Raw genomic sequence first — 20,593 nt, 5'->3', positions numbered from 1 at the left:
AAATGATGCTACTTGAGCAAAACCTTTTGAAAAAACACCTAAATATGAATATATCCCGTAAACAATATTCATATTTTGATCAATTAATAGATTATTATCAGCTTCTATAGTGAAGGAAAATGGTGAGGACATCCGTCAAAAGCTCCAGTAAAGCCTTGCTTCCCAACAGTTTACACTTGGTGCACATGGAATGTGTTGATATTTGTATGCCATATTGCAACAAAGGACAGGCTCATGGCTGGAGCTCTTAGCCCCCAAGTTCATCACACTGAAGACTGGTTGGTTATCATGAGCATCCCTGGATGCAGTATAGCACTTATCTGAGACAATATATTTAGTCCTGAAGAAGAATTGGGTCTACATATGACAAATGGCTCTATTTTATGGGCCCCACCTCTTTATAATCATTTTTTAATATTAACAAAGCATTTTATAAAGTAAGATAGTCACTTTCTTGCTCTTATAAAAAAAAACACACTAGATATAAACACTTCTTCCATGATGAGACTTCTTGCTGACAGAAGTTCTCTTATATCTGTCAATCCTCAGGCTTTTTAAATAGTAGATTCTCCATAAATTTTAGTAGAATAAATAGAAAACAGTAACTTCAATAAGCTCTAATATAGCAATACCCCCTGCATCGATGTGCCATGTGGACTAATGCTTTCTCTCTTCCATCATGGACGCCTCTGCCTTAACTTCTACCAGCCTTATCTCTGTCTGATTCTTATTATTCTTACACCACTTCTCTGCAGCTCTTTTTGGTCTAATCTGTTGTCTCTCTGCTCTTCTGAGTTTGTCTTGTTCATTTTTATTTGTCCTCAATTCTCTTCTTTCCTATTTCCAGTAATTTCTTATGGAATAGATAGATGATAGATAAATGGATGAATGGATTAGATAGATAGATTGATAGATAGAGAGATAGAGAGAGAGATAGAGAGATAGAGAGGTAGAAAAAGATGATATAGATATCCTCCAGGCACTGTGAACATTCTTTTTATCTAGTTCATTAAAAAGCCTGCTCCCCTGAAATTCTGAGTAGGCTTGGTGGTACAACAAGAAAGAAAACCATAGTTAACATTTTAAAATGCTTACTATATGCCAAGTGCCCATCTAGTGTTTTTCATGAATGAACTTAATCTACCCAATAAACCTATAAAGGAGGTAATATTATTATCTCATTTTATAGATCAGGCAAATGAAGCACAGTGAGTCTATATAACTTACCCAAGGTTATACAGTTAGTTAGTGGCAGAATCAGGATTCAGGATTATAGAAATGTGCAACTGTGAATAAGCAAGAATTTTATCTTATGTAAGTTAGACTCGTGAGTGATGAAATGTTCCTCCCCACATGATGGTCCTGGTATAAGGAGTATTTAGAATAGTGAGCCTGTAGTTCTAGACCCAGCTTACCAGGCAGGTTTCTCTATCCAAATGGGCTGCTGAGGATTTAAACCTTGGGATACACTTCAGTAAGGAATAAGGGAGGCACTGGGGATCCCTTTCTCCTCTCTGCAACATGTGTCTGTGATTTCATGCACGCCCTTCACATTGTTTGTGTCCTAAATTTACAGGAATTGAAAGTGATTTCAGCCAAGGTCAACTCATTCCTCTCAACAATTCTCAAACCTTGGCAAGGCTTTGCAGTCTGGCCTAACTCAAACTTTTTTTTAACCCATGATTTGCATCTTTTACATTAATGTATTATTTGCTACATTTAAACGGCTTTGACCAATGAGTTTTTGGAAGACTTGCTGGGTTTTTCAGTTATACGAGGAACATGAGTATATAAACATTACTCAGCCCAAGTTCACATGACTTTTGTCTATCTATATATCTAGCTAGCAAGCTAGCTAGAAGTACAATAATAGTTAGTATTCTTAATATTCTTTGTCCTTAGGAAAAATGCTAGAAATTAAATGAACGTGGATTCTTTTTACAGTTCAATAATCAAATCAAATATTTAGTTGGAGGGGGTACCTTCTATCTTGGTTAAAATCATTACTGGCCATGAGTAAAGAAGACTATTTGAATTTCAGAGCAAGTATCCTCTCCATGCAAGGTGCAAAGTCTTAATGAAGCTAAAAAGCAGTTATTCTTCATATCAGACATATAAGCTAATATATGATTCAGGAAATCGATAATTGTTCTTCCTGTAGTCTTTCCTGAGAGATCTTTAGCTGTGATGTAAATTGCTGTAATGTCTTTAGTTTGGGGTCTTTCCTCTCCCGGTCCACAGTCATTGCTCTGTGCAGACCCTCATAATTTCTCACCAGGATCCTCACAATACCACTTAATGCCATTCCCTCTCTCCCATCTCACTAATTTTCTACAATTATTCTTTTTCTATTGCCAGAGGCATCTTCTCTCTTATCAAATCTGACTTTTAACTACCCCGTGTGAAATTCTTGAATGGTTCCCCAACAACATCAATAAAACATCTTACCTCTGTACTGGATATTCTCTCTTTCCCTCTAGATCTACTCTTTATCCTTCTTCATCCTGCTTATGTGCCCCAGGGGAGCCTGACCTATATTAGCATCATCAATTAGCTTCCCTGCCATCTGGCTTCTGTTTGGGTTGAATAATGAGAGGTAATGGCAAGAGACTGGAGGTGAAAGAAGAATGACTTTAGGGTATTAATTTCCCCAGGCGGCAAGTTGGTTGTATTTCTCAACTGAAAAGGAGTCCTCTCCTAGAGCTGCAATTACTCTCTCTGTCTTATTGTAATCACTTTCTCCCCTTTCTCTTCAGATCTATGGGTGACAACAACTCCCTGATGTTGCTAGCTGTGGAATGCTTTACAATATCTTGATGGTTTCCCTTAACCCTACCCACAGTTCTGCAAAGAGCCCTTCACTGATATATTCCTGAGAATACCTTATAAGTGAAGTGTTCATCTGTTGCCTGCTAAGATCTTGGTTGATACACATAGCATCATAATCTGGCTCCCTTCTAGAATTTGTTTCTTTCAAATGCTATGTCTATTTAGTATGGAACTGTGCTTGTAGTTCCCCAAACAAACCATGCTTTTTTAAGCCACTCTATTCATTTGCTTATGTGTTTCATTCTTCCTGGAGATCTCTTTCCCTTCTCGTCCACCAGGATAGCCACAACTCATCCTTTAGGTCACTGAAGTGCCTTTTCTGTCAAGCCTTCTGTAGATTTCACAGATTTGGAGAGCCCTTAACTACGTGCATATGCCTTTATGATATTACTGCTTGCGTTCGTTCATTCACTTACTCATTCATTCATTATTCATTTAATCATTCATTTATCTTCATTCAATACATATTAAATAGAGGTTTTCTATGTGTCAGACACTCCTTTAGGATTGGACTTATAATGGTGAACGAAGCAGATAAAAACCATGGTACCGTTAGTGGGGAGGGGGTGTGGGTAGAGAAGAAGAAAAAAAAGGTGAGAAGATCCTTCTAGCAAAAGATCAGTCAGTGCAATTCCAGAAGCAGAAGCCTGTCTTGAGTGTTTAAGGGACACAAAGGTGGGCAGGGTGACTGCACCAGTAAGTGGGAAAGAAAGTAGGAAGTGAGATCAGAAAAATGAAAAGATCTGCAGGGCCAGGTAGGCCATTGTAAGGACTATGGCTTTATCTGAGTGGAAATGAGCTCCCACTGAGGGGTCTAGGCAGAGGTGTCACATGATCTAACTCATGTTTAAAACAGTATCACCTACCTGTTCTGTGAAAAATGGACCTGAAGTGATGCAAGGGAGGAAACAGGAATTCAGCTAAGGAATTCGATGAGGTGACGGTCTGTCTTTCTCCTCATTGGCCTCTGAAATTCCTGAATGAAAGGTGAAGAAAGCATATTTACATCTATGAAAAAACTATAGGTAAAAAACACAAACCTTGGAATCAGAATGGTCTTGATTTTGAAGATCAGATCTGCTACTTACTGCGGTATAGACTTGAACAAGTTTTTCAACTTCCTCATCTATTTTTGAAAAAGATTAATGATTCCTGCAGTGTTATTTTAGGGTTTTTGAAAAAAATGCATGTAAATGTCCTGACACAGAATAAATGCTCAGTTGGTTGTAGCTATTGATATAAAATCCCCAAGCACCCAGCGAAACATATAGCCCAGAAAAATTGGTCAATGAATGTTTATTTAATGTTTTGATGTTTATATCAAACACAAATTTTAAAAAACAGAAGCAAAAGTCACATTCCCAACTGCCCAGAATAAGTAAAATAGCTGAAGAGAAACTGGATAAGCCCACAGTCTTCATATGTATGATCTGTTCTGATCTCTGCCTAAATTTCATTTCTCTCTTCAAACCCTATTGATTGATTAATGAAATTACTATACATTAACTTTTACAGTACCCTACAATGCCCATGTCTGTATTTCTCCTTTATCTTTCTAGGCTTTTTTAGCTAAACACACACACACAGAAATATAAAGCCCCAAATTCCAATAAATTCTGTGATAAACAGTAAATAGTTTTTAAATAAATTTGCTTAGGTTTGAATGTCAGCTTATTGCCAATGCTCTCTTTGCGCCTTTTTTTTTTTTTTTTTTTCTTTTTGGCATGTATTAGAATTGTATTTGTATCCTAAAAGGCACACTGTCCAGATGGGTGATTGTTTACCTGACTTCGAGGTTCCTTAGACAAAGATGTTCTGCCCATCCTACCAGGATCTCTGGATATAGATTTGATCTGGGCCATTGAAACTGCTGGCTCTCCTTTGGTGGATCTTTCTAGGAGTCAAAGCTCTGAGTGAAGTGAGAGAGGCCAGTAGAAAAATAATTTACAATAACTACATGGAACCCTTTCCAATGAGACATGTTCAATTTGTTCTTTTGTTCTTGAAATTATGGTAAAATTTTGAATTGAAGCTTCTGCATGACTGAGACTTGTAGAAATGCCCATCAAAATGAAGGAAAGTGCACTGTTCCATTTTATCATGGTCATCATGGACCATGTGTTTACCCTTCATAGAGTAGAAGAATTAAAAAGATTTTTCTTCAGTGACATTTACCTACCTGTTTATTACCCTCAAACCATTTTTCTAGTCCCCTGAGGCTACTTCTGAATGATCAAGCTGCTATTTTTCTTTTTATTTATTTATTTATTTATTTATTTTTGGCTGTGTTGGGTCTTCGTTGCTGCGCGCGGGCTTTCTCTAGTTGCGGCGAGTGGGGGCTAGTCTTCCGTGCGGTGCGCGGGCCTCTCACTGCGGTGGCTTCTCTTGTTGTGGAACACAGGCTCTAGGCGTGCGGGCTTCAGTAGTTGCTGCACACGGGCTCAGTAGTTGTGGCTCGCGGGCTCCAGAGCGCAGGCTCAGTAGTTAGTTGCTCCACAGCATGTAGGATCTTCCTATACCAGGGCTCAAACCCATGTCCCCAGCATTGGCAGGCAAATTCTTAATCACTGCGCCACCAGGGAAGTCCAAGCTGCTATTTTTCACTTGGTATAAAGCCGGCCTCCCAACACCAGCTGACACAAAGTGGGACCACCTTCATTATTGGACAACAATTGGCAAGATATAGTAAATCTGAATATGAGCTTATTCTTCCACCAACAGTTCTATTTTGGGTTGCAAAACTTTCATATGAGAGATAGGAAGCCATATATAAATATGTCTTTGCAAGATTTGCTGTAAAAATATAAAAATAGAAATAACCAATGTCCACCAGTAGTGAAATGTATAAAACATGGTGTGATAAGTCTGTACAATTTACACACCAGTTAAAGAGTATAAACCATGTCTACAAAATTGATCAACAGGGATAAGTTTTGAAAAACAACATATTAAGTAAGAAAATCAATTGCAAAAAAGATGCACATAACAATGTGTCATCAACAGAGAATTGTAAACCCATATTGTAAACTACGAACACTGTATTATATAAACACAAATGGGAAGGAAAGGAACCACCGTGAACATGGTGCTAAACCTCTACAGGTGGAGGAAGGGAACAGAATACAAAAAGTTTCAAATTATTCAGTACTCATTTGTTTCTTACCATAGGTATTCATTTTATTATTCTCTATTCTGGTTGTTATCTTTAAAACAGTTGTACTAACTCAATTCATGAAGATACAATGAAACTGACTTTAAAAGTTTACAACTCACTAGTTATCTGTTTTACATTTGGTAGTGTATATACACAAGTGGGGATATATGTATACGTATAGCTGATTCACTTTGTTATACAGCAGAAGCTAACACACCATTGCAAAGCAATTATACTCCAATAAAGATGTTAAAAAAAAAAAGATGAACAAATATGTCAATAAAAAGACTTATTACCCAATTGGGGATTGTGGGGCTGGCAGGATAGCTTATTTTCTGGTGATTTACATATTCCCAGTAACCCCAATTAGGAATTTCAGATTTCTTAACATAGTCTTAAAATATCACCAATTCTCTAAGAAGAAATGTATTCTGGCGGAGGGTATATTAAAAAGAAAACATATTGGGGAAAAAAAAAGTTTACCAATCCACACAACAGCAATGAACTATTGAACACAAATGCTGCAAGATCGGTAGGCTTCAAGAATATTCTGTCTGACCAGGGGGACCTGTGGTACTGCCTCCTGATTGAACCCATCCAGTATGCATAAACTGATATATCAGCGTTGCCTAATCATAGATTCAAAGGTGCTAAGAGGAATGAGTATTCCCTGATTCAGTTGAAATATTTTTATATTTGACTTCCCAGATTAGCAGGAAAGCTCATAGCCAGAATGGTTTCATTTGGGAATGGGCCAGAGGGATACAGTTAACTACTCCTCCATGCCCCTCCCACACACACACACACACACACAATCCTCCCAGAGGGTTTCGGGGCATCATCACTCTAGTGAGGCAGTAGTTCATTTTCAGGGGATTTGAAGACCACCGAAGTTGGTCCATCCAAAGAGCAAGGGCAACTGAGTCCCATAATCTCAGGAGCCATCTTCACATGCTCATCTGTCTCACAGCTTTTAGCCACATCTGCATTGTCTTGACAATCACTTTCATTCTTGTGACAGCAGCACAAGTGTAAAATCTCATAAATAAAATAAGTGCATACTAAATCTATTATAGATATTAAATGCATTAAAAGAATATAATACCACAGCCACCTATAGTTCAACACTATGAAGTCTTTTGATTTTCTTCACTGCATAAAGGTTTAAGAGTGAAGGAAAACAACTTCATCTCAATGTGCCAAATAGCATTTAATCAAATTTATCATCTATTCCCATTAAAAATCTTGATAATTTAGAAATGGAAGGGATCTATAAAATATACTAAATATGTTTCTTATGGGAAAATATTGTGTGAGTGAGCAAATGGGGACTAGATGAATGGTTAATTTTGCTCCGTTAATTGGACCAATAATAGTTTATTCAAAATAAAACAAATAGGTATTTCTGTTAACGTTAAACAGAGAAATACAAATACCTCAGATATGTGAGTATAGTTCTGTACTCATATGGAATGAATATGGGTATATGGAAGGAATGTGTACAGGGCACTTAAAAAGCCTGGAGATTAAGTCAGGACTGGTTAGGATGCCTGATTTGCTACTTCTTCATGCAAGATACTCTGAGCCTTCCTTTTCTAACACGTAAAATGGGGGATGTCAGTAACTATTTCATAGATTAAATATAATGTTGAATAAGATAGCAAATGTAAGTCACTTAGCCCTGTGTGACATATAGCAGGTGTCCAATAAGTGGAGTTTCAATTCTGCAAATTTCACATGCATGCAGATAAATATACATAATGGAACAAATGGACTCAGTTCATTCAAAGTCCATTTTATCTTTTCTCTAGAATTTATAATCAATGAAGTTTTACAATATCCTTTTACTGTCCACCAAATCCGTGTACAATTTGCATACATTTGCCCAAAAAGCTCCTGTAAAAGGAAAGTTTTAGAAAAGTGTTTCTAAATGTGATGGTTTAATTAACCCTTTTCTTTCTGTGTATGTAAAATATCTCCTGCTTAATTTTGCCTGAGGGGTTTTTCTTTTAGCTACAATTTCTATTCAACAAAAATTCAAATGAACTTTTAAAGTAATGAGTGACAGTCCCTAGGCAATATAGAACTAGTATATGATAATATACTTCACCCTTTAACATTATTGTCCTTCTGATTACTTGGAGAATTAGCATGGGAGAATGGACATAATTTCTTTAGAGAACGGTATTCATGAAAATATTGATGTAACAACTTTGTTAGGTGTATGATACCTATTCATTTCTTATTTAAATTTTCAAGACGAGAAATTTATGTGAGTTTCCCTTACTTAAAAGGATATGTTGTTATCCATAATATATCTCTGGGAAGGCAACATAGCTCAATAAAGTTAGGGAATAGAGAAACGGAAGATGTTAATTTATGGTTCTACCATTAATCCCTGTGCAATCTTGGGCAAGTTGCTCCATGAGTCCGAGTGTCAGGAAACATTATACTGCACATAAGAAGTGTATTGGAGAAATATGTACCAGAGATCAAGCTAAACAGACCAAGGGGAATCAGGGAAGAATGATTAGAAACTTGAGCTTTTTAAAAAATCTGTCCTGGAACTTACTTGCCCTTGTCCTTAAATAGAAATAAAAATAGAAGGAAGTTGAAACTAATGATGGATTTTTGAGAAACGTCAGGATGATTCTTCACATGTAATCACACATAACCTTGGGCAGGTTATTAACTTCTCTGAAACTCAGTTGTTTCATTTATAAAATGTTGGCAATAATGCTTCCTTCACAACAATTCCTGTAATGATTAAATGAATTAATTCATGTAGCTATTACAGCACAGGGACTGCCTCTGGACAGCTATTTTCATTTTTATCATTAATAACAATTAAGAACCATATGGTTGTAACTCAACAAACAATTTTGCGAGTACTTATTACTGCCACTTTGTCTTCTAGGAGAAAATAACCAAACTTCTGAACTATTCTTGACTAATTACCTCCTTATGTTTGGTTACTGATATAAATATGCATATGTATACGTGTGTATATATATATTCATTTATCAGTGGACATAAATATATTGATAAATTTATATTGATTAATAAATACATCCTCCACTTTTCTCTAAAAGGTCTTGGCCCCAAATCTTTTTCTGATATCCTACCCTGAAAAGCATAACCAGGCGATAAGGGACTTACGATGACTCTTTTTGCTGTTTGTTTACAGGTTAGGCTGGAAGCAGTCCCACTTTTCCCTTACACTTCAACCTTGTTGTAGGTCTCTCACATCTTACAGTCCATTTGCAAGGGAAAGAAAAGTACAATTCCTTTCTCAAGGCCTAGAGCAGAACTATACTAATTTGGCCTTCTTACCTCGGTACAGATTCCTACCAAGGAATAACTTTAGGTCTGATCTGAATAATCATCTACAAGAACAAACTGTCATAAGAGTGAACAAAACATCACAGAGGAAAGACTAATAGAAAAAGAATATGTGCACATCAGTGCAAGAATTCTGTAATATTTCTGACCATGTATAGATAATTTGTGTATTAGGGTTCTCCAGAGAAACAGAACCAATAGGATGTGTGTGTGTATGTATGTGTCTATGGAGAGAGAATTTATTTTAAGGAATTGGCTCGCATGATTGTAGAGACTGGCAAGTCCAAAATCTGCAGGTAAGCCACAGGCAAGAAACACAGGGAAGAGTTGCAGCTCAAGTCCAAAGGCAGTCTACTGGCAGAATCTCCTCTTCTTTAGGGGACAGCCTTTTTCTTAATGCCTTTAACTGATTGGATGAGGCCCACCCATAATATGGAGAACAATCTACTTTACTCAAAATTTACTAAAAATTTAGCATTTAAATCAATGCTAATCCCATCCAAAAACAAAAACAAAACAAAACAAAATAACACTACTTCAGAGAAACACCTAGAATAATGTTTGTTAAAATACCCAAAATATACCATGGCCTAGCCCAGTTGACACATAAAATTAAGCATCATCATTTGTTTAATTAAGATATGCAGATCAAAAACCTAAAACCCAAAAGAAGGTTAAGTGAAGCAATAAAATGTAGGAAAAATAGTAGTACCCTTGACTATTGCCTATTTCTAGGACGATACGGTAAACTACGTACAACAGGGGCCTAATAAGTTATCTCCCAGACAAGGGATCCTGTGACGGTAAGGAGAGCAAATGGATTCTAAAACTCTGAGAACACTCTCAGTTGCTTTAGGAAAAAAAAAACTAAGTGGCCTGGTATGACTAAAAACTTCGGTTTGTGGCATTATGAGGACTGGCCTGGTCAGCTCCACCAGACTCTGAAGATAAGGCTGGTGAGTACATTGGTGAGCAGTCCCAGACCGGATATATTTTACAGTGCATAAAACTTATTAAAACTAAACCTGGGGCTTCCCTGGTGGCGCAGTGGTTGAGAATCTGCCTGCCAATGCAGGGGACACGGGTTCGAGCCCTGGTCTGGGAAGATCCCACATGCCGCGGAGCAACTAGGCCCGTGAGCCACAACTACTGAGCCTGCGCGTCTGGAGCCTGTGCCCCGCAACAAGAGAGGCCGCAACAGTGAGAGGCCCGCGCACCGTGATGAAGAGTGGCCCCCGCTTGCCGCAACTAGAGAAAGCCCTCGCACAGAAACGAAGACCCAACACAGCCAAAAATAAATAAATAAATAAATTAATTAAAAAAAAAAAAAACTAAATCTACCTGCTTGGTTAATTATTAATCAGTTTGTAGAGTGATTAAATCACCGTATTTTGTGGCGTAAATGATTGCAGTCAACCCCAATGCAAGTTTTAGATGGAGTTTATGTGCAGAATAAACCAAAGTGCAGCAGACCACGGCATTAATGTGAGTACACTGAAAGCCCCTAGGCTATGGTCTAAATTGCTCCTGACATTTTCTTATACATTGCAAATCAGAGATTTTCCTTTCTTTTGTCTTCCAAGCTGTGATTTCATATTTCCATTATAATCCAAAAGGAGAGACAAATCCTTACTTTATTTTCATTGCCAGAGTACAGGAAATATATAGGACTAACCAGATAATAATGAATCAAATGAACCAATTATTTGAGGCTATATCTACCTGACCTCTTTGGAGTTTAAAAAAATTGAGGGAAGTGGCAGCAGCAGTGGCACATTTGTGAATCTCTACCAATCTCCAGATAAAGACAGACAGAGCAACTAGAGAGCAAATACATACATACATACATACATAAAATCTATGGACAGTAAGTACCACAAAAGGTATTCCCACAAACCACAATATTTATGCAGGTGAGATGACTCCACCAACAGCACAAGACCTGCATGGTATCAGCATCTTGTGAGGATGAGAGCAGAGAGAAAAAATAGGGTCGGTGATGCACCCAAGGGCAGAAGAACCTTAAACTAGCTAACAGGTAGCTGTTGGGAATCATGTTGGGTCAATTTGAAAACAACAGCTGAAATTAGAAAAGATTTTGCCCAATTCTGTCTCCAGTGGGTACAAAGGTCCCAAAATAAAACCTTAAAAAGAGAGAGAGAAGTCTACATTCTATGACTCATTGAAACTGACTAGCCAAGGCTTTCTTCCAGAATAAGGCTCTACACTGAGAAGAAACTGGTGGTGTGACATTAAAATGTAGCAGGAAAGTGACAATCAGAGAAGACGGAAAGAATGTGCAGCTAAAAGTGTGGGTGTGGAGGGGGGAGAGAACCAAAAATCTGAGAAAGCAAGCCATCATCATTTTGAACACTACGCAAAAACAACAGAAGAGCTCTGTGAAGTGATCAAATCTACCCTGAACCATGTTTTCCTCTAAAATTTTGGGAAGATTGATCTCATATAAAAATGAGCAACAGAAAAGTATTGAAATCAATATGAGCAGCGTTGCTGTAGAAAAGAGAGAAAGAATAAGGGGCAGAATAAAATCCTTACAGACCATTAACTGCAGGCCAGAAAGACATGCCCAAGGGACAGAACAAAGCTAAACCTTTATAACCTTCTATTTTTAAATGAGCTAAAGATAGTAATAAATGATACAACATATTAAAGAAAATATAAATCAAAATTAGAAAAATTCAGAAACAATTTAATAGAATTAAAGGTGAGAAATTGAACTAAAAGAAAACATAATTTTTAAAATGAATACTAAATTAGAGGAACACAAGAGAAATAAACACAGAAAATGATGCCTTAAGAGAAATACAAGATGAAAAGATTTTTAATAAAAAAGAATTGAAAAAAGATACAAGAGATCTGAAAGAAAGTGATGAATGTTAACAATATGCCAGATCTAACATATGGAAATAGGAGTCCCTAAAGAAAACTGAAGCAAAGGAACAGAACAAAAACTAAAATCATGAAAGCATTCCTGAAATTTTTTTAAAAACTGAAACTCCATATTTTACAAAAAGCACATCACATATCTGAGACAAATATACAGACATAGTCTATTAAATTTTCTAAATGTTTTTAAAAGGAGAATCCTTTTCTCTGGCAAAACAGTGAGTTACTTATAATGGAAAAAATTAGATTATCATTAGACTTTTCAACAGCAATACTTTGTTAAAATAAAAGAGTTACAATACTAAAATACTCAGAAAAAGAAAATATGAGCCAGTGATTTTATAGCCAGCAAAAGTGACTTTCAAATAATGGACACAAACTTATATTAACGGCAAGGACTCACAGAATATTGTTTCCATGAGTCTTTCTTGAGAATTCTTAGAGATCAAATTCCATACAACCCAAATGACAAGAGAATAGATGGTGATGCAGCTCTTGTAAATGTAAGACTAGACGAGGTTTAAAAGGAAGAGAGTATAATATGAAATGGCTATATGCTCAGACAGAGTAGCTATGGCAAAACTATAAAAATGAGGAAAGAGTGGAGAATGTATATGTAAGAATGCAATATTGATGGCAGTGATATGAGTAAAGTTATTCTGAGTCTAATGTGTGTATAATGTGGAAAAAAGTAAAAGAAAAATTATGGGATAGTCTAATTCTACCCTTCCCTGTGTCCTTGAAAAGCAGTTTTCTTAGCATGGTAGAAAGGAGATATAGAAGTAATACAGAAGAGACTCAAGGACTTCCCTGGCGGCGCAGTGGTTAAGAATCTGCCTGCCAATGCAAGGGACACAGGTTCGAGCCCTGGTTCAGGAAGATCCCACATGCCGCGGAGCAACTAAGCCTGTGCGCCACAACTACTGAGCCTGTGCTCTAGAGCCCGTGAGCCACAACTACTGAGCCTGCACACCACAACTACTGAAGCCCATGGGCCTAGAGCCCGTGCTCCGCAACAAGAGAAGCCGCCACAATGAGAAGCCCGTGCGCAACACTGAAGAGTAGCCCCTGCTCCCCACAATTAGAGAAAAGCCCGCGCGCAGCAACGAGGACCAAACACAGCCAAAATAAATAAATAAATAAATTAATTAATTAATTAAAAAAGAGAAGAGATTCATTAACACAATGTATAGTTCTAAATTTGACTTAAAAGGAAGTAGTATGAACTAATGAGAGAGTTTATAATATACACATATATATGTATAAACGTACATATGCATGTATATAGATATGAATGGATTGGTATACGTTCTAGCTCTAGCCATTGAAAAGGCATACAAACAATGACTGTGCACAATATCAATAAAGATCCCTATTGTCCAGATATCCTGTAGTCTTAAAATACTATTTTTCCAAGGTTTTTCACAATACTATTTTCTTCTTTAGGAAATGGCTAATTCCATATCCAAAGCAAGGAAGTACAAGATGAGCTTGAAACTTCTCATAACTGCTAAAGAAGAAACTGTCCAAGACTACTAGAGTCAAGTCAAAAGCACTCAAGAACAAAGTTGAAGAGGCTCTTATTAAGCTTCAAACTAGATACGTACAATTCATTGAAACTCATCAAATATGTTTAAATCAATAGAATAATAATGATTTAAAAAGCAGATAACTACTTGGTACCCTTGAGACATGATAACAAATTAGTAAATGAAGTTAATGAATCAAGCATTTATCTGACCTTCCCTATATGAACTTTACCACTGGGTTACTAAATTATAGATGAGGGTAAGCGGCTCTTTATAAAACTAGTCCAACTAATACATAAAAAAGAAAGAACAGAACTGAAATATCACCATTTTGCCACTTCCAATGAATAAACAGATCATTGACCATAAGCTGCTTCTAACTATACAAAAAGAGGGAAAACCCTGATGAAAAAACATACCACCACCTATAATCTTGCCAGTGGTATCAAACGTGAGTGCAAGACTAAACAATTGTGTCTAGAAATGCATATTTGGATGATAAGTACAAAGAAATAATTGCTTAAGTCAGAATAATGGTTACTTCATGGTGAGAGGACAGGGAATGAGATGAGGGCAGGCACGTGGAAGGGCTTCTGGAGCCACTGACAACGTTTTATTTTTGACCTGGGTAGTGGGTGCAAAGTTGCTTGCCTTATAATAATTTATTAAGATATATATTTCTTGTGTGATTTTCTATATCCCTGTTTTATTTTAACACAAAAGGATTAAATTTTTACAATAAAATCTGTGCTTTATTTTCCATAAAAAGGTTTTAAAAAATCAACAAAACCTAATTGTTCTGCTGAATAAATCCTAAGTTTCAGATTGTGGCTATAAACCATCTTACTCAATTCTCTTGTAATAAGATTTTTAAATTATGCTCGTTAAACATGCATAGAAAAAATAGGAAACACTTATAGGCAAAATAAAGAAAATTACAAACACTCAGCATATCTTCTGACAGACTTTTTCCTATGTGTATATGATTTATATCAATTTTTTAATAAGTGGGGTTAAAGAGTATGTGCTATTTTATAATTTGTTCTTATTACTTAAAAATCATAGATATATTTCAATTTTATTACATATAATTTATAATAGTATTAAATGACTATGTGTCTATTGATTTTTTAAATAAAAAACATTCAACAAATCTCCTATAATTAAATATTTGTACAGTTTTTGCCAATTTTTAGCATATATAGCCTGGAATAAACATGCTAATAGCTAAATACTTGTGCATATTGATTATTTTCTGAGGATAAATTCATAGAAGTGGAATTACATGTCAAGAATTGTTTTTGTATAAATTGTAAAATTATCCTTCAGTAAGATTGTGCTATCTTACAGGAGCTTTACATAATGCAGTAAGGTTGCTTTTTAATATCAGAGCATTAGGCAAAAATCATGTACTGTCAAATCACTATGGGAACTTGAATATCTCATAAAATATAGTATGCATGGTTTTCTGTAAATAAATCAGAAATAGCACATAAACCGGTGTAGTTTTACTGGAGAACACCCAAGATGTTCTCTTCATGGTAGATTCAGAGGCAATTAAGAATAACATTCACATTCTGATCTCCCATCTCTTGTTCTTTCCAACTTGCTACCGAATCGAACTTGGGTCTACTCAACTCAGCAAAGCCAATCTACTGACACCGGGTGGTGGTGAAGCAAAGTACAGCATATATTGCTGGGCATCAAGCAAGAAGAATAGGTAGCTCATGCTCAAAAGACCCGAATTCCCCAATGGCTTTTAGAAAATTGTTTTTAAAGGCAATATTAGGGGTGTGGGTTTCAGGGTGCCTGATTATCCCGTACACAATTCTCTGATTGGTTGATGGTGAATAACAGGGTGATGTTTCGGGAATCTCAATTTTCAGCCTTCTGTTTCCAACTGGTCTGAGGTCTACGTGCTGGTAGTCAGCATGCAGTTAACTTCTTCCACTTCATGGGGGTTTTAGTATCTGCAAAACAACTCAAGGATGTGACTCAGGATATTATCTATAGCCCTTGAGGAGGAACTAAAAGTCCTTGACTTTGTTTTATAGCTAAACTATTATTATTTTGTCTTGCTTGACTGTTTTTCTTTGTTTCTACATTTTCTCACTTCTCTTATTAAATTTGCTCTTTGGAACTCAGGGAAGGCCTAGGAGGCTAAAGCTTTTCTACAAATAAGAGGCAGGTGGGGGACATAGGCGTCTGTCCCCAGGAAGATCCTGCAGGGTCCTGCTTGGTTTCAAACTCTTAGGAAATAAGATATTTCTAGACCCTGCCCACATACTTTATTTTTTAACCATATTTGCCCCCATTTCTACTCTGATGATTTTTAAAATTAGTTGTGAGCTTTCCCACTTGAATTAGGAGATCTCTGAAGTCAGGAAAAATGTCTGATGAATTTTCTTAATTACCTCAGGATCTAGCCTGAAGCAATTTGGAAAAAATTACGTATTAAAAAAAATTCATTGGCTTTTTTCCTGTGGGAGCCGCCGGGTTGAGAGGAGTGTGGCGTTCTCCTCTCCCCGCCATGGCATGTGCTCGTCCACTGATATCAGTGTACTCTGAAAAGGGGGAGTCATCTGGCAAAAATGTCACTTTGCCTGCTGTGTTCAAGGCTCCCATTCGACCAGATATTGTGAACTTTGTTCACACCAACTTGCGCAAAAACAACAGACAGCCCTATGCTGTCAGTGAATTAGCAGGTCATCAAACCAGTGCTGAGTCTTGGGGTACTGGCAGAGCTGTGGCTCGAATTCCCAGGGTTCGAGGTGGCGGCACTCACCGTTCTGGCCAGGGTGCTTTTGGAAATATGTGTCGTGGGGGCCGCATGTTTGCATCAACCAAGACCTGGCGACGTTGGCACCGCAGAGTGAATACAACGCAGAAACGATATGCCATCTGCTTTGCGTTGGCTGCCTCGGCTTTACCAGCGCTGGTCATGTCTAAAGGTCATCGTATAGAGGAAGTTCCTGAACTTCCTTTAGTGGTTGAAGATAAAGTTGAAGGCTACAAGAAGACCAAGGAGGCTGTTTTGCTCCTGAAGAAACTTAAGGCTTGGAATGATATCAAAAAGGTCTACGCCTCGCAGCGAATGAGAGCTGGCAAAGGCAAAATGAGAAACCGTCGCCGTATCCAGTGCAGGGGACCCTGCATCATTTATAATGAGGACAATGGTATCATCAAGGCCTTCAGAAACATCCCTGGAATTACTCTGCTTAATGTAAGCAAACTGAACATTTTGAAACTTGCCCCTGGTGGGCATGTGGGATGTTTCTGCATTTGGACTGAAAGTGCTTTCCGCAAGTTAGATGAGCTGTATGGCACCTGGCGTAAAGCTGCCTCCCTCAAGAGTAACTACAACCTCCCCATACACAAGATGCTCAATACAGACCTTAGCAGAATCTTGAAAAGCCCAGAGATCCAAAGAGCCCTCCGAGCACCACGCAAGAAGATTCATCGCAGAGTCCTGAAGAAGAATCCACTGAAAAACCTGAGAATCATGTTGAAGCTAAACCCATATGCAAAGACCATGCTCCGGAACACCATTCTTCGCCAGGCCAAGAACCACAAAATCCGGATGGATAGGGCAGCAGCAGCACTAGAAGCCAAATCAGATGAGAAGGGGATTCCAGGCAAGAAGCCTGTGGTGGGAAAGAAGGGAAAAGAGGCTGTTCGTGTTAAGAAGCTGAAGAAGCCAAAGAAGCCAAAGAAGGCTTTGGTGGGAAAAAAGGCTGCAGTGACCAAGAAACCAGCAGCCGAAAAGAAGCCTGCTAAAAAGAAGCCCACAGAAAAGAAACCCACCGAAAAGAAACCCACCACAGAGGAAAAGAAGGCTGCTTCATAAACTTAAATTTGTTTATTTGGTAAAGGTCAAATCATTTTGGACAGCTAATTTTGAATAAAGACCTGATCAAAGAGGCAGTGAGAAACATGAAAAAAAAAAATTCATTGAAAGAATAGTTATTTTCATATGAATATTTTGCTAATATTTTGAACTTTTTTTTTTTTGCCAGGAACTGGACTAAATTTTCTTCTTGAATTATTTTATTTAATACCTTTTATATCATTATTATGCCCATTTTACAGATGGGAAGTCTAAGTAAGTAGTAGAACTAAAATTTATATATACCTAGCCTGTTCGACTCCAGAGTCAGTTCTTAACCAATATTTACTTTATAGAGAGCCTTAGAGTTCTTTCAGTTCTTCAAAATAATAAAAGTAGATCTGCTTATAGCTTATTTTTCATATAAATTAGTGAGATTTTGCCCTATCTTTTCAAGATTTACTGAATTTAAAGCTGCCTCAAAGCAAAGGAGGGAAACCGGTTAAATTCAGGAAAACTATTTCTTTCAAAGATACTTGACATTAATTTGGCTTAATTTTCTCTTCTGTATGATTATGTATTCAGATTAAACATAATTGTGGTTGAGAGATTCTTAAATCTTTGCTCCTTCTACTGTCAGCTTGGAGGTAGGGAGAGCAAATGTTAACAGAAGAGGTAAAACCTAAGGACATGTCAAGAGTAAAGTGGCTATTATTCTAGTATCTTCTTTGGGACTCTCTGGTTACAGCTGAATATTTAGAAAAATGTGTAATCTAGAAATCTCAGATCACAAGAATCAATGTTTCTTACTGGAAAAGAAACTTAACATAAAACAAAACACTTTTTTGTGAAATATTTCTGATATCTTTACATTTATGTTCCATAGAGTCACATCCTAAATGGGAATTCAGGACTAAAGTCAGTACAGAAGGGAAAAAAAACTGAAAAATTAACTGTAACACCCTGTTGTGTGTTGAATTGTAACCCTCCAACCCCCCCTCCAAAAAATGTTTAAACCCTAATCCCTGGTACCTGTGAATGTGATGTTATTTGGAACTAGGGTCTTTGCAGATGTAATTAAGATGAGATCATTAGAGTGGGCTGTAGTCCAACATGATTTGTGTCTTTATAAGTAGAGAAGAGACACAGATAGACACACAGACACAGAGAGAACACCATGTGACAATGGAAGCAGAGATTGGAGACTGGAGTGATGCATCTACAAGGCAAAGACTGTCAAAGACTGCCAGCAACACCAGAAGCTAAGAGAAAGGCATGGAACTAATTGCCCCCCTAGAGCCATCAGAGAGAGCACGGCCCTGCCGATACCTTGATTTCAGACTTGCAGCCTCTGCCTGTGAGAAAATAAATTTCTATTGTTTAAAGCCACCCAGTTTAGATACTTTGTTAACAACAGCCCAAGCAAACTAATGCAGACCCCTTCCAGAAGCACTACATTAGAGGATTAAGTGCAACCCCCAATTACACGTCTCTAACACAGCCATTTGTTTTTCTTCCAGATCTGGGGTAGATCACTGTTTCTTCATTAAGCATTGGATCTGGGAGTCAGCTTGTGTTTAGGAGCCAAGGTGGATGAAAAATAGGTAGATATTTTGAAGCACTAAAATCACTCCTAGTACAGTGAGACTTAACGCCTTCTGAGAGGAATCAGGGAACCTAGACCAGACTGGGAAGGACAGTGATTCAGGTCTCTTCTCATGCTAGTTCCTGGTGACTAGAAAAAGGACAAGATAAAACACTATTCAAAATGTGCTCTCTCTCTCTCAGTTGCCCTATTTCCCTCCAGGTTGTGTATCTGAATTTGCACAGGTGAGATCCACTATTCTTAAATTTGCACACTTCCTTTTATTTACTTGTTTCTGAAGAATGTGATTTATCATAATTGTTTCAATTTTCTGAGCAGTTTCAAATATATGCATTTTATTGCCCTTTAATATGCCAAAATTAATTTTTAAATTAATTTAAAATATATTATACTCAATAAATATTATACATAATACATAAATATTTTTGCTTATAAAACTGTCATGCTTGGTTTATTGAGTACAGACACATGGTACATTTGGGAAAATAGTACTAGTTTAATTTACTCATGTCTGTTTAAATTTAGTTATAAATCGAGCTATGAGCTGCTTAATTTAAGGAACTTTCATCATATTTTTATCTCATTTTGAAAAAGGCAAAATTTGGAACAAAAACTACCCTCAACATAAGAAGACAAAGTTTTAAAAATGCTTGTTGAACTAAATGCCTCCATTATGTCAGGCATTTATGGAAATTGCTCATTTTACAAAAGGAAGTAAGGGTCCAGGAAATATCTTTAAAAGAAACTGTTCTTTAACTGTTAAAGGAATAATTGAACACTACTAGCAGTGTCCACTCCAGCATCAATCTTTTGAGATCTGGTTTGTGGGACAGAAACACCTCTACCAATCTCTAGAGCCAAAGCTAACCTATAGAAGCCTATAAACAGAGAAGTCACTTGATTCTTCATTTCCTTATGAAACAGGACCCCACAGAAGCAAAAATGCATGTCCTTTAACGTATGGGCCACAAGTTCGGCTGGTCCATTTTGTACATGACCTGTAATGTCCTGACATTGTTTTTACATAAAAACTTCCTTTCATGCTCTTATAAATAAATTCTATTTAAAATGGAAGCAATAAAGGAACATCTTGTTGAAATATTTTATTCACCTTTCCAAACATAAGTTTGAAATATAAACCCTACTAGTTTTCAAGTAAAAAAGTGGAATGGTTATTTCATCTAGTCATTTCATTTCTTTATGTTTAGTCACTGTTACGTATTGGGTTTTGCTGCCATCATGCTTAAACTTTCACAGGAACACCTGAATGATTATTTTACAGTCCTCTCCTGAATGCCTTTTCCTTTCTCTGACAAGGTATACAGAAAAAGCTAAAGAAAAATGTGTGACTTTACTATTCAGTTACATCTTGCACATTTTTACTTACAGATTAAGTCAGC

General features: G+C 37.0%; 1 protein-coding gene across 1 annotated transcript; it reads left to right on the top strand.

The window, feature by feature from the left end:
- Positions 1-789: 789 nt before the first annotated feature.
- On the top strand, positions 790-17,693 carry LOC118898476 (60S ribosomal protein L4-like). The gene is made up of 3 exons (XM_036858897.1): positions 790-794; positions 5,694-5,696; positions 16,264-17,693. The coding sequence occupies exon 3, from the start codon at positions 16,292-16,294 to the stop codon at positions 17,606-17,608; it is 1,317 nt and encodes a 438-aa protein (XP_036714792.1). The 5' UTR covers positions 790-794; positions 5,694-5,696; positions 16,264-16,291; the 3' UTR covers positions 17,609-17,693.
- The last annotated feature ends 2,900 nt before the right edge of the window (positions 17,694-20,593 follow it).

This window comes from Balaenoptera musculus, chromosome 7 (genome assembly GCF_009873245.2).
Source record: "Balaenoptera musculus isolate JJ_BM4_2016_0621 chromosome 7, mBalMus1.pri.v3, whole genome shotgun sequence".
NCBI lineage: Eukaryota > Metazoa > Chordata > Mammalia > Artiodactyla > Balaenopteridae > Balaenoptera > Balaenoptera musculus.
Note: the sequence above shows the minus strand (reverse complement) of the source record. Positions and strands in the feature narration are given on the sequence as shown.